The sequence below is a fragment of the Podarcis muralis genome, chromosome 6 (genome assembly GCF_964188315.1).
Source record: "Podarcis muralis chromosome 6, rPodMur119.hap1.1, whole genome shotgun sequence".
Taxonomy (NCBI): Eukaryota; Metazoa; Chordata; class Lepidosauria; order Squamata; family Lacertidae; genus Podarcis; species Podarcis muralis.
The window spans coordinates 40,927,150-40,940,605 of record NC_135660.1 but is presented as its reverse complement, the minus strand read 5'-3'; the positions used below and the strand labels follow the sequence as shown (position 1 = coordinate 40,940,605).

Genomic DNA, 13,456 nt, shown 5'->3' with positions numbered 1-13,456 from the left:
TTTTCATTCTAGGATGTTATGGTATGTTCTTGGTTTATGACTTGTGCAAAAGGATGCATATCTACATTTTATTTCAATAGGCCCTGATCCAGCAAGCCTTGTTTGCATGTGCTAGCTTTCCTGGATCTTGGAATACCGGTAGTTTTAACGGTTTGTGGTATGTGTTGCATTTCAGACAAAAACTAAATCCTCTCCCTTGTCTTTCCTTGGATTGTTTTGTTGTTGGACAAAAGCAAAAAATAATTATGTAATTACCCTACCCCCCCTCAAAACCGGAGCCGAAACATTTTGCTTTAAAAGCACCTTGGCAAGGGAAATCCCCCCCCCCCCCCAATATGTCAGTTCCAACCACAGATTCAATCACTATTGTTTTCTCCCAAGTGGGCCAATATGAAGCCATGAAAGATTTTATTATTATTTATTATTATTAAATTTTTATACCGCCTATACCTGCAGATTTCAGGGTGGTTCCCAACAATATTTCAAGAAATTAGAGATTTGAAGTTTGCATTTAAGGTGTCACAATACTTTTTATAATAGTAGTATTTCATGATTATAATAGTACTTCATGAACATCTTTTGAATAGAAAAGTGTAAAACCCATCTTGAGTGAGAAACACAGTAATATGTTTTATCTATTCAGCGACTACATGTACATGCAACTATTGCTATTTTGCTATTTTGTGATAGTGCTTGAAGATGAGGTGACACCAAAACTCCAGCATACCTGCTTGCTTGGAAGATATTAGATATCCGACTTTTTCCAACAAGCACGACGCTGCCAAGATTGGCACCTCCAACTACGGGCCGAAGGCTGCAATCCTAAATCAGGTGTGCAGGGGAGCGGGGAGAGTTGTGGCCACGCAGATGTTGAATTCCAACCATCAGTATGGCCAGTAGTGGGAGAAGATGGGAGCTGTAGTCCACCAACAATCTGGAAGGTTAAAGCTTCCTCCATCCCTACCCCTAAACACCAGGGGACAGCCCCCGATTAAAACAAGTGGGCTTTCCTTGCGAGCGCATTTCCATAGGATTGTGCCGCCTACCTCGCACAACTCCATATTTCCATATCGCTTTAAGCTTCGCCTTATCTAGATATTTGTATATAAATATACATAACTGCAGTTTAGTTTTTCCTGCATGCTGGGGAGGGACTGTTCCAGAACTGACCCAGACGTAATAGGGGCGGAGGAAACCTGCGGGAACGCGGATGATACAGAATTTTTTAAAATGAAGCATTTGCCCTGCCGTCTCCTTCCGCTCTGAGAAACTACAACTCCCATCTACCCTTGCGGGCATCAAGCAGACACGGAGTGACGCGGTTGATCATAGGACCCGTCTGGCGTCAGACGAGGGCGGGGCGGGGCGCGCGATCTTGGATCTCCTTTTAGCAACAAGGAAGAATAAGAAGAAAGCGAGGATTGTTGGGGCTCGCGCGGTCGCTTCCAGGCGTAACAGGTAGGCTGGGCCGGGGCTCGTTTCCCCCTCTGCCCGGGAAAGAGCGAAGGGCGGCGGCGGAGGCGCGCGGTGTGTGGATCTTGCAATGGGCCGGGGACGGAGGGCGGGCAGCTGGTCCGGCGGCTACAGCTTGTCTGGGCGAGCAGGGGTCAAATCCAACGAGGTCAGGCCACCGTGTTTTGTAATCCCCAGGACTGTAACAAGTGCACGCAGTCTAGGTCGCTGTCCTCGCCTTTTATCCTCCTCGGAGAAGCGCTCCGCTTTCTTCTTGAGGTGCTTTCTACTTCCTGCTTTCTTCTTGCGTTTTCCATCTTAGCCTCGGAGGAGAAGGGGGCTCAAGTCAGGGCGGAGATCGTCTGAGTGACAGTCAGCGAAGCCCTTTTTGGGGTGGAGGGGCGGGCTCTTAAGATAACGCATAGCTGTCAACTTTCCCCTTTTCTTGCGAGGAATCGTATTCGGAATAAGGGAATTTCCCTTAAAAAAAGGGAAACGTTGACAGCTATGAGATAACGCCTTTCAAAGTCGCCCTCCTATCACAATTGTACTTTCAAACTGCAGTGTGGATTAATTCTGGAATTTACAGCAGAATATAATTCAGGATCCTCGTCTGATGGACCCCTGTGTGCGAGGAGCACAAAATAAGTCGATAAAGCACTTCCTAGCATAATAGCACCCCCCCCACCTCATCAAAAAACAACAACCCGGAAACCATAGTTTAAGAGTGCTGAGAAATGTAGTTCAGTGAGGGGGTAAACAGCACTTTCCAGGATTCTTTGGTGGGCAACACGTTCAATAAACATACTGGGTGGGGTGGGGTGGGGACATTGACAGCTTTCAAGACATGGGAGGCCTGCTAGATAACAAAAGCATCATCTCTACAGATGGTTTCATCGTCAAACTGCTGCTTTTAATTAAATAGTGAGGATGTCATTTTTGCTCTAAAAACCGGACTTTGGGATGTCGAGCTCTCTTTTCTAACTTGGGTTGTACCACAGTTGATTGGGCGGCGTGTGAAAGTGCTGCTGAAATACGGACAGAATATGGCAGGGTGGGAGCTGCTTTGGTAGCTTTGTCTCCAGATTAGAGTAACAGTGAAGATGTGATTTATTTATTTGGTGTGGCGTCATTTCCTCACAACAGCACGCCCACCTGACCACTTGGCTGGGGGAAGGGGGAGTGCCCTGCCATGGGAATGCTGCTTGCATCACTCTGTTGTCAGCGGGAAGCCGGCTTAGCTGGCAGGGCCCTCTGCTCAGCACGGAGGCAGTTTGGACTGCTCTGCCCCTCCCAGATAAGTGTGTATAGGATTGCAGCCTTGGTCCCTGGCATCTCCTGGTGAAAGCAACCGCCAGTAGCAGGACCCAATCCAACAATCCTGCTGGAGACTCTCAGTAAGAAGGGCCGTAATTCAGTGGTGGAGCCCACACCTTATATGAGAAAAATCTCTGGCATCTCCGTGCAGAGGTGGGAAAGACTTTTGGCTGAAACACCGGAGAACTGCTGTCAGACCCTGTAGACATTACTGAGCTAGATGGATCCATGGCCTGGCTCTGTATAGTGGAAATCCATACACTCCTATGGACAAGCTCAAGCCCTCACAAAACAATCTCATAATTAGTGGCTTTTTAAACCTAGTACAGTGGGCAAAAAAACAACCAGTAGTGTATTTTCAGCTATTTTCATTATTTGTGAGAAAATGTGGTATGCAGTGCATAACAAGAGAGAGAGAGCTTTTCATGTACATAGTAAACACAGCAGCTGAACTTTGATTCCTAGAACAATTTATTAAAATGTGTTAATGTGGATGCAAGTCCCATGGGATTTACTTCCTGGGAAGATTCTTCTGAACTTCATGGGAAGATTCAAGATTTTTTTCTTAATCCTTTATCTGTAAATAAAGGTGCATTTGGTCTCTCACTGCAAGTCCCTTTCTTTCTGTAATTGAATCGCTTTTTGGTATCTTATTGGCCCACAGAGTAGCTTTTTCTCGAATTGAACCTGCAATTCCAGGCATGCTTCATTAGTATTGTTGAACTCAGTGGGATTTCTTTTGGAGTAAACCCAGATAGGATCAACCTGCAGCTCCAATTAAACAAGACATCACTGTTAAAAGAGGGGTAACTAACATGGTGCCCTCCGGATGTTTTAACTACAACTCCCATCACCCCTGATCATTGGCCATACTGATAGCAGTCCACCACATATGGAAAGCACCAAGTTTGCTACCCCTGTACAGTATGCCTGGAGACCGCCAGCTCTCATATACTTTAAACACAAGAGACACAAACATACCCTACCCTCTTCCTTGTAAGGAAGCCTGTCTCTCATTTGGGGAAAAAGAGAGACAGAGAAAGTCCTTCTGTATCATCACACTGGTGCTACACTGATGTCCTTCTTTTCTCCCTAGTGTTTGGAGATGGCGCTGGTGAAAAGTGGATGGCTGCTCCGGCAAAGTGAGTAATGGATTCTGTCAGCTCTCTCTCTCCCCCCTCCCTGACTTGTTTCGGTGCCAAGCAACACATTATGTAGAAAATCCATGACTGGATCTTATCAAATTTTCTGTGATGTGCAGCCACTGAGACTGACAATTTGACCTGAGCATGAGCAGTGGGAGAGAGTTTTTCCTCCTGTGCTGATATCCCAATCAAGATTCTCCCTTCCCCAGGAAACTGACTATGCATCCTCCCCCTCCTCAAAACACAAATGGGGAGAATGACACTCGGAATCAGGAACCTTCTCCCTACCCCCATTCTGCTTGGATTAAATTAGCTGTGTTGAATTAAAACAAGACACCAGAAATCCAATTCTAGGTCTCCTTCATTCTGTGTACAGTGGTACCTCGGGTTACATATGCTTCAGGTTACATACGCTTCAGGTTACAGACTCCGCTAACCCAGAAATAGTGCTTCAGGTTAAGAACTTTGCTTCAGGATGAGAACAGAAATTGTGTTCCGGCGGTGCGGCGGCAGCAGGAGGCCCCATTAGCTAAAGTGGTACTTCATGTTAAGAACAGTTCCAGGTTAAGTACGGACCTCCGGAACGAATTAAGTACTTAACCCGAGGTACCACTGTATTGATTTTGCTCCCCTTATCTTTAGTGTGAACATTTATTTGTGTTTATATTCCCAAGGTCTCAGGGGGACAAATTAGTGTTTTGTATTATATAAAAATGTTGTTAAAAAATCACACTAGAAACACACTGAAGACAGGGATATTCATTGGCCCATCGTTGTCACTAGAGGCACAGTTTGCCACTGTGTCTCAGAAACCTTCTTCCAGCCTAGGTACACCAGTCCTTACTTGGGGAGCGAATTAAGTACTTAACCCGAGGTACCACTGTAGTTTGGAATTAAAGTATGACTCTGTTTGCATGCAACTCTAAGGCAAGCAATGGCTCAGGACAAGCAAGTATGTTGATGCTTGGAGCAAAAGTGACAACCTTGACTAAAGTTCATGGTTTATATTCAGCGATACAAACCATGAGCCCAGATTTGGATGCAATGTTAAGCAAAATCATGGCTTAGCTCTGGATAGCAAAACAGAAGCAGCAGCTGGGGAGGAGTGAAGCTTCTTCAGTTTTTGCTCTGAGTGACTACAGTCTTGTTCATTCATGCTGATCATGGCTTGGCTCAGCATGTCTGTTTCAGAAAAACATGGCAAAAACACAAATCATATTTGGACTTTATGTATATGTGTGTGTGTGAATTTCATGCTATGGTGACATAAAACAAATAATGTTTTATGCAAAATTCCTTAAAGGCAGTATTCTTGGCCACCAAATGAATAAAAAGATGTCTGCTTGGTTCTTTGGTTGCCTGATGTCTGGCTAAAGGTTTGTCAGAATAAATTAAATAGTTGCTATGAAGTAGAATTCGGAGCTTTTTCCTTGACATTAATTGCCTTTGCTACTTCTGTTATAGATTCAGGGAACTCTGGTTAAAGAGCATTCAAGCATGATCACTGAAAGCAAAACAAATATCTAGCAACCTAATCAATGTGGAATTTGATACTGTTTAGTTAGACCTCTCAAAAAACAATTGATCCCTCTTCCTTTTAGGTACTATATTAAGGCGTTGGAAGAAGAACTGGTTTGATCTGTGGGCTCATGGCCATTTGTTATTTTATGACGACCAACATCGGCAGGATCTAGAGGATCGAATTCACATGAAAGTTGACTGCATCAACATCAGAGTGGGAAATGAATGCCGAGGTGCGAATATCTTTTTTTTATTTGAACTTTCCCACCCTCTGCATACATACGCCTGCTCGGTGCCACCTGTAATACAAATATGAAGGACTTACCACTATATGTAGACTTGGTTCTAAATTCACAAAGCCATTTCTCACAGTGCTAAACCAGGCATAGGCAAACTTGGCCCTCCAGATGTTTTGGGACTACAACTCCCATCATCCCTAGCTAACAGGACCAGTGGTCAGGGATGATGGGAATTGTAGTCTCAAAATATCTGGACATACCCTAAATCAAGTGGAGCTTGGGTGTGTCTCCTCCGTTCGTCAAGCTTAGGATTCTGCTTTAGTTTCTGAATCAGGCTTCCCATTGTATGAGCCTACTCAAGCCTCTTTGGAGGATCTGAGTTTAAAAGTGAATTAAGCATTTAGCTTGGTGGAGCTGAAGTACCATTCTTTCTCTTGGGCAGGTTTCCAGCCTCCGGAGGGGAAGCCTAGGGATTGCTTGCTGCAGATCATTTGCCGTGATGGGAAAGTGCTCAACCTCTGTGCAGAAAGTGCTGATGACTGCTTGTGAGTTTCTTCTGCTTACTTGAAAATGAAAGAACTGTAGAGTTTGGTGGCTCTGGGGCTCTTTTTAACAAGAACTTCCCTTTTGAAAGAGTGACATGTGTGCATAATGGGCGGCAGTGGGCTATATGTTCTTGAATGAGTTGCTATGCAAAACAGTTGCAACTCTCCGAACTGCAAGAAGCAGAACTATCTCTTAGCTCACTTCCCAAAGCGGCTGTTTGAGCTAATTATCATGGTCAGATAACTAACTTTCCCCATCCCTTTTGAAACTGGGGGAGTGTAATGACAGCTTCACACCGGGACTTTAGCTGAGCATCTTTGCTTTTTCCACTCCAGATTATCACCTATTAACAGATGGTTTGATTTCCCTCCATTTATTAATAGCCTCTGAAGGATTTATGTTTTTGGGGATATTTTATTCTTGTTGTTGTTTAGTCGTTTAGTCGTGTCCGACTCTTCGTGACCCCATGGACCAGAGCACGCCAGGCACCTCTGTCCTCCACTACCTCCCGCAGTTTGGTCAAACTCATGCTGGTAAAAGGGATAGTTGTGTCAGATTATTTTCTAGGCTAGCGACTCATCAGATTGAGCATCAGATTACACATGGTCTGCATTCGCATGTAACAGCAAACCCTAATTTGTTTTGCTGCATTTGCATGTAGTGCCAAGCCAAACCATCAAACCAGCACAAACTTATGGGTCCTGGGGGAGACACTTCTTGGTCCTTTGGCTTAGCATGTTACCTGAGCCCAGGCTTGTGGTTGAAGCTGCCTCCTCCTTAACCATAGCTTATAGCCAAAGTTTCTTTCTGGCTACGTCTTGTGGCTAGATTGGAGAGAGTTTAACCATGAGCCTGGGTTTGGATAACACACTGAGCCAAGTCTTGGCTTAGCATCCATGCCATGCTAATGTAAAAGGACCAAGGAGGAGCAAAGTGGCTGCCAGCTCCTCTCCGGGAGTTAGCACATTTGCACAGTCCTTGTAAGGCATAAGTTTGGCTTACCGTCTTGTGCAAACTAAACCATTTTCGCTAGTAACTTATAGTTCATGAACGGCAATTAAGGCGCTTGCCTGGGTTTGCACATCATGCTAAACCATGGTTTATTAACTATGGTTTATTTAAACTACAGTTCAGCATTATGTGTAAACCAGGCCATAGAATTCTGTGATTGGAATGCCTGACATATTTTTACCTCACCAAAAAGCAGCTGTTGTGGGCCAGATTTGGATTGGGACTACAACATAGGGAGCAGGGAGGATTTAACCCTTTGCTCCCTGGCTTTAACTGTACCCTAGGCTTGCTGTTAATCCTTGAGGGGAAGACATGGATTCAGGACATTGAACTCAGCTGTTTTTCACTTCAGTAGCCAGTTTGGGTTGAGAGAGGGAGGAGACACTGTGACCTAAATCCAAAAGCATTAGTTAGACTCTCTCCCTCTGCAATTGCATTCCCAACCATAGCTACTTTTTTTGTATAATAAAAATGCACCAGGTCTTCTAATCATGCTCCTCCCATGTAGTTTCACCACGAATAGTTGCTACGGTTTTTTTCTAAACTTGTTAACATGGATGTACAATTTATATTAGTGATCCTTCCACCATTATGCTTTTGTTTTTTTACACTGTTTGTTTCATATTTTCTATAGAGCTTGGAAAATTGCTCTCCAGGATGCCAGAACAAATGGGGTAAGTAGGGTTGTGTGTGTGTGTGTGTGCGTGCTTGCAATAGTAGCATTGAGAGAAACAGCCTTCCATTTAGATTTCTTTTTTGAGTACCTTTTTTGTGTGGCTAGTACCTTGGCCCACACTTCCCTTGTTCTGATGGAAGGAGTAAGCATAGGAAGCGCATAGGAAGCTTAGGAAGAACCTTGCTGCATCAAACCAAAGCCTCCTTGTAGTTCAGCATCCTGTTCTCACAGTGGTCATCTGGCCCTATTCATATCATCATCACAGGCCCAACTTGTATGATCCATTTCTTGATCATGTTAGCCAGTGAAGCAATCTTTAGGAAGATAGTTATTTCAGAAATGAACAAAAGTCAAATATTACGCACAACATGATGCATAACACTTCAAAGGTGCCCTTTGCCACTCGCCTAGCATGCCTGGAGCAAGTAGCCTTCCCAGGGGAGCAGACAAGCTGCAGCATCTGATTCTGCTTAATACACAGGCACACACCCTTGTCATCCTGCTCTTTCCTGGAATCAGAAAAGAATCCAGCAGGGCTGGTGGAAATTGCTATGCATTTCTGGCCCTGTAGTCCAAGAAGTGTTGTCCTTTGGTGCTTTCTCATCCCTGCTGAAGACCTATCCCAGCTCCCTCCCTTGATCCTTAAAAAGGTAGGAGAGCAAGTCAGGCCAACTCAACAGGGCTCTTTGCAGCTTGAACAAAAACACAATGTGTCTGTTGCTGATCATCCGCAAAGCCATCTGTGTCAGGGTTGCTGCTGTCTTCTGCGGAACATAAAAGTGGCATCATGGTTCTTCTGCCGCATGTGCACAGGGTGAACAAAAATAATAATCCTTTCGTGTGCTAGAAGCAAAGCCATCTGCTGGAGAGCAGGGAAAGAGAACACAGAGAAATTTTAAGAACTTGGTAATTTTGGTATGTTCTCCCCCTACCTCCGACGGTGGCATCTTCTTTCCACTTTGCCTTGTGTCTGATGTTCTTCCCACTTCTCACCTACCTGACATGGAACAGAGTGGGAAGGCTGCACTTTTCCATTTTGCCCTGCATTTTGCATTATATTCCTCAGTTTAAGTATTGTTGATCAGTAATGCTATTTTGTACAGTAAGTCAACAACTCAGCATTTCCCAAAGATGCTAACCTCGTTTCAGTTTCCTATTGAGTGCTCCATTTATCCAATCCTGCTCCCATCTGCAGTGATTGCAACTGAAGAATTTGAACAGCTGCTTCTGTGTTTTATGTTAACATGTCCAGGCCTATATTGGTTCGGAAGTGATGTATGACGACAATACAATTTCCTCGTCTCCTCCTCCGTACACGGCTTATGCAACACCATCACCTGAGGTAAGCTATGGAAAACATGATATAAGGAGAGTTTGGTTAGTGCAAGTTGCTTAAAACTGGGCATTTTGTGAGGTGACCCATGCATAAAGTTTAGCTGGCAGGTTTCACCTGTCCTGAAGAAGCAGGTGGTGTGTCATACCTGAGCTGGTGATGTCAGGCAGCACCTTTTTGCTGAGTTTGTTGAATCTAGTTGTAAAAGGTCTTAAACCCTGGCCCATCTTCCATCACAGCATGGCGTATTGTATGGGTGTCTACTTCAGTTTCAAGCAAAAAGCCTTGTAGTTAAAGCGAATGGGATGCCGCACGCAGGAATGTTTGTTTCCAATGTACTCTGCTAACAATTGTTCTCAATTTCATCAGGTTTATGGTTACCCACAGTACAATGGCACATATCCACCTCCTGGGGCTCAGGTCTTCTTTACTTCTAATGGACAGACGTATGCAATCCCCTATCAATATCCAAACCAAGGTAACTGGTAATATTTATTCTTCTATGACTTGATTTAGTACATTCAGAACTCTGCAGTTTGGTTTTGCATTCAGTATTTCCCCCACACAACCCCCTCCCCCTTGGTAGTAAGGTATTTTTATTACTCAACAGTAAATGAATAAATGCCCTAAAAGTACCATTTTTGCAGTATATATAATGCATTTGCCGTATTTTTCCGTTTATAAGACTCCCCCATGTATAAGATGATACCTATATTTTTGAACCCTAAATTAAGAAAACAATATTCAAGAATTTACCATTCCTCCAATACAAATCAGACTTCCCTTCCCCGCTTTTGGGTTTTCTTCTCTTATTTACCGTATTTTTCGCCCTATAGGACGCACTTTTTCCCCTCCAAAAATGAAGGGGAAATGTGTGTGCGTCCTATGGGGCGAATGCAGGCTTTCGCTGAAGCCTGGAGAGCGAGAGGGGTCGGTGCGCACCAACCCCTCTGCTCTCCAGGCTTCGCGGACCTCTCCGCAAGCAGCGGGAGCGCTCCCGCTGCTTGCGGAGAGTTGCCTGCATGCTGAAGCCTGCGCGCGCCGAGCTCAGCGCGTCCAGGCTTTGCGGACCTCTCCGCAAGCAGCGGAGTCACATGTTGGACTGCCCTGCCCAAACCACATTATAGAGGATCAGCAATGAGCCATATTTGTGTGTGTGTGTACACTCGCCTTGGGGAACATGACATCTGAATGTAGCCACTGGGTGAAATACAGTGTTAGTCATACTCAGAGTAGACTCAGTAAAAATCAGTGGATTGAGTTACTTGAGTACGACGTAGACGTCACCCACAGCTTTTATCAGTCTTCCTTCACATTACCTCCTCTGTGTATTCGTTCAGGTTCCCTGGCATTGAAAATCATTTACTTTTAAAGACCCAGCTATCTAGTCCACATTAACGGCAAGACGTTCCTTTCCCCATTTTTATGGAGTCCAGAATGTGTTGGCCTCCCAGTTTTAAGGAGATCAATGAAAGGGAACAAGAAGTTTCAAGTTTTATTTCTATTTAAATCCCATGGTGTTCTTCTTTCCAGGTCCTTATGGCCACCCTCCTGCGAATCATGTCATCATTCGAGAGCGCTACCGGGATAATGATGGGGACCTGGCGCTTGGCATGCTTGCTGGAGCAGCAACAGGAATGGCCCTGGGTTCATTGTTCTGGGTGTTCTAGGCTCCCTCTGGAGCCACAAAGCGAAGGGAGACCTGAAGTCTTCTGTGTGCAATAATATGTATTTGCAAAGTACTTCAGTTTAATCTACAATTTTTTTCCAATAGGTTCTAGTAGTACTTTTTGCTGGTGACAGGCAGATTGTAGTTAACAAAAATTCCCAGCTGTCCCAAAGGTGCCCTTTAGTTGAAAAGTGGTTAGCATAATGGCTCGTGGTCAGATGAGTTTGTGATTCTATGCATTGATAAGTAAGTAGCAGTAATATCAATGAAGTGTTACTAATGATGGCTAAATGGCCACAGTTGACTCATTTTTACAGTCAAATATTAACCATCTTGTTAAAATTGCTTCAGCTACTGCCTCAGAATGCTAACTGGAAAGCAAGGGAGCACAAAAGTGGGTAATTCTGAATCCAGGGGATTTTGAATCCAATATTTTTCTCAGCACTCCTAGAAGACATAGATGATGATTCAGTAGCCATGCCATGGGATCCATTGAATGTTTTCTTGTATTCAGGGGAGATCTCTGGCATTTCAGTAGCTTGACAGGGATTGCACACTTACTGTACAAGTCCTTCCCAAGGCTAAACCAGGGACGGGGAACCTTTGGCTCTTGAGATGCTCTTGGACTACAATTCCCATCATCCTTGATCAGTGGCTATGCTGGCAGAAGTTCAACAAAATCTGGAGAGCTCAAATTCCCTCTCCCTCGTCTAAGCAATAGAAAAATCTGACATTTCTTCTAGAAAGGAGTTTGGATTACCATGCAAACCATTCCAGTGTCCTAGAAACCGCAACCTCATTTAGATCCTAGTAACAGTTCCTTAGGGTAACGGTGGCTGGAAAGAAAGTTGAACATGCGGACATCAGGCCTCTGGAACATTTGCTAAGACAGGTAGAAGGATAGTTAATTAATAGGTGATAGGAGGTGTTGTGATCATACTGGGGATAAATGTGTTCAAAGTCTTACTGGTTTAAGTATATGGGAACCTTCTGAATCTGTATTGAGATTTATACCAAGTAATTATGCTCTTTTACCTGCAACTACAGACTATTTTTAACAAGGGCTTCTACTTTCCAGACACAGAGATACCTCTGTTTTGGTTGCACGCTCCAGTCTTGTATGTGCTTCTCCTTCTGCAGCTAAATTATCTGCTTTAAAGACGTAAGACCCCTACTTCTGCGAGAGGACAGAGAAATGGGCAAGTATCCCCACCTGGAAATTATTTTCAGCAGTGTAGGTTAATAAAAAGAAAGGCACACCTGTTTTTATACATCCGTTGGTTGTGCATCCTGTTAAAATCTGAGATCTACACAAGACTCTTCCAAGCGTCTACAGGCTGTGCTGTGTTCTTTGAACCTGCAAGCTTTGAACAGCAGCGAGCAAAGGGGACTTGGGTTGTGCCGCCTGCCGTAATGGCAAACCCTAGCCGAATGCATTCCATTCCTATTTAAATGGGAGAACTGACTTGTGAGTGAGGCAAAGGCAAGGTAGTGGTACTGGAAGTCTTAATATTGGTCTTGTACACCTTGTATGCCAGTGTTTGCCTTGGGTGTGTCTATGCAACTGCTGTTGAAATGCAACAGGGGGACCTTATTGCATCCAGCCGTTGTTGGATCTGAAAGTGTGGCTTTTTAAAAAACCCTGTCAGCAGTCTAGGACATTTCAAAAGACAGTACTGTGAACTGAAGAATGTGTGAACTGAAGATGCTTTATTTAATAGGTCTGCAGTCTCTTATTTAATAACCAGGCAAGTATGTTGGAAGCCTTGTAAGTTACTAAGAAACACTAAAAGCAGCACTAGCTTCTGCTCTGATTTTGTAATTTATCTAGTGTAATTTTAAGACCATCTCTTCTGTGCTATTATGTGTACTGTACAGAACTGTAGAACTTCCAGAAAACTCCTTTCTTTGTATTTGTTACTTTGTGAGGAGAGAAGAAAATAAATGTAGTCTTCGAACTTTTGGCAAGTCAAAAATTTAATACACTCGTCATTCCTTGATAAGATGTTAAATCCAAGTTGGTTATAACCATAGAAAACTACACTATGAGCTAGGGGGGGGGTCATTTTACCTGAATAATTATTTGCACATTGTAATGGGCATAACGGGAAAGAACACAAGGCATCGGCTAGCTGGATTTTAAAATATAACGGCTAAATCATATGCTCATGTTGGATAAATGTCCAGTGAATTCAGTAAACTGCAAAGCAAATAAAATCTTTCCATAGGTAACACATTTATCTTGCATTAATACCAGGAAAAAAATATTGACCAAGCTCAGTGTTCAAGAAGGGTTCCAAAAACTTGGGTAGAAATCTAGATTTTGCATCATATGATTGCAAGTAAGATAACGTGCAGTGTCATCTATCCTCCCCATGCCACGTAATTCCAAATATTATTCAAGGAGTTATTATTTGCTATGAAGTGGCAGAAAGAGGGCATAGTCTGGAGACATAGCCTTGTAAACACCACCCTTGGAGGCCAACCCTACTATTGAACAAACTAAGGTAGCTGCTTCAGGGAGCAGATGCTTGGAGAGAGCAGGGA

At 43.9% G+C, this 13,456-nt stretch overlaps 1 protein-coding gene across 1 annotated transcript; it reads left to right on the top strand.

The window, feature by feature from the left end:
• Nucleotides 1-1,309: 1,309 nt before the first annotated feature.
• Nucleotides 1,310-12,890, top strand: PLEKHB2 (pleckstrin homology domain containing B2). The gene is made up of 8 exons (XM_028730652.2): nucleotides 1,310-1,458; nucleotides 3,866-3,911; nucleotides 5,516-5,668; nucleotides 6,117-6,219; nucleotides 7,866-7,905; nucleotides 9,160-9,249; nucleotides 9,610-9,718; nucleotides 10,774-12,890. Exons 2-8 carry the CDS (start codon nucleotides 3,875-3,877, stop codon nucleotides 10,908-10,910), a joined length of 669 nt encoding a protein of 222 aa, XP_028586485.2. The 5' UTR covers nucleotides 1,310-1,458; nucleotides 3,866-3,874; the 3' UTR covers nucleotides 10,911-12,890.
• Nucleotides 12,891-13,456: the final 566 nt, after the last annotated feature.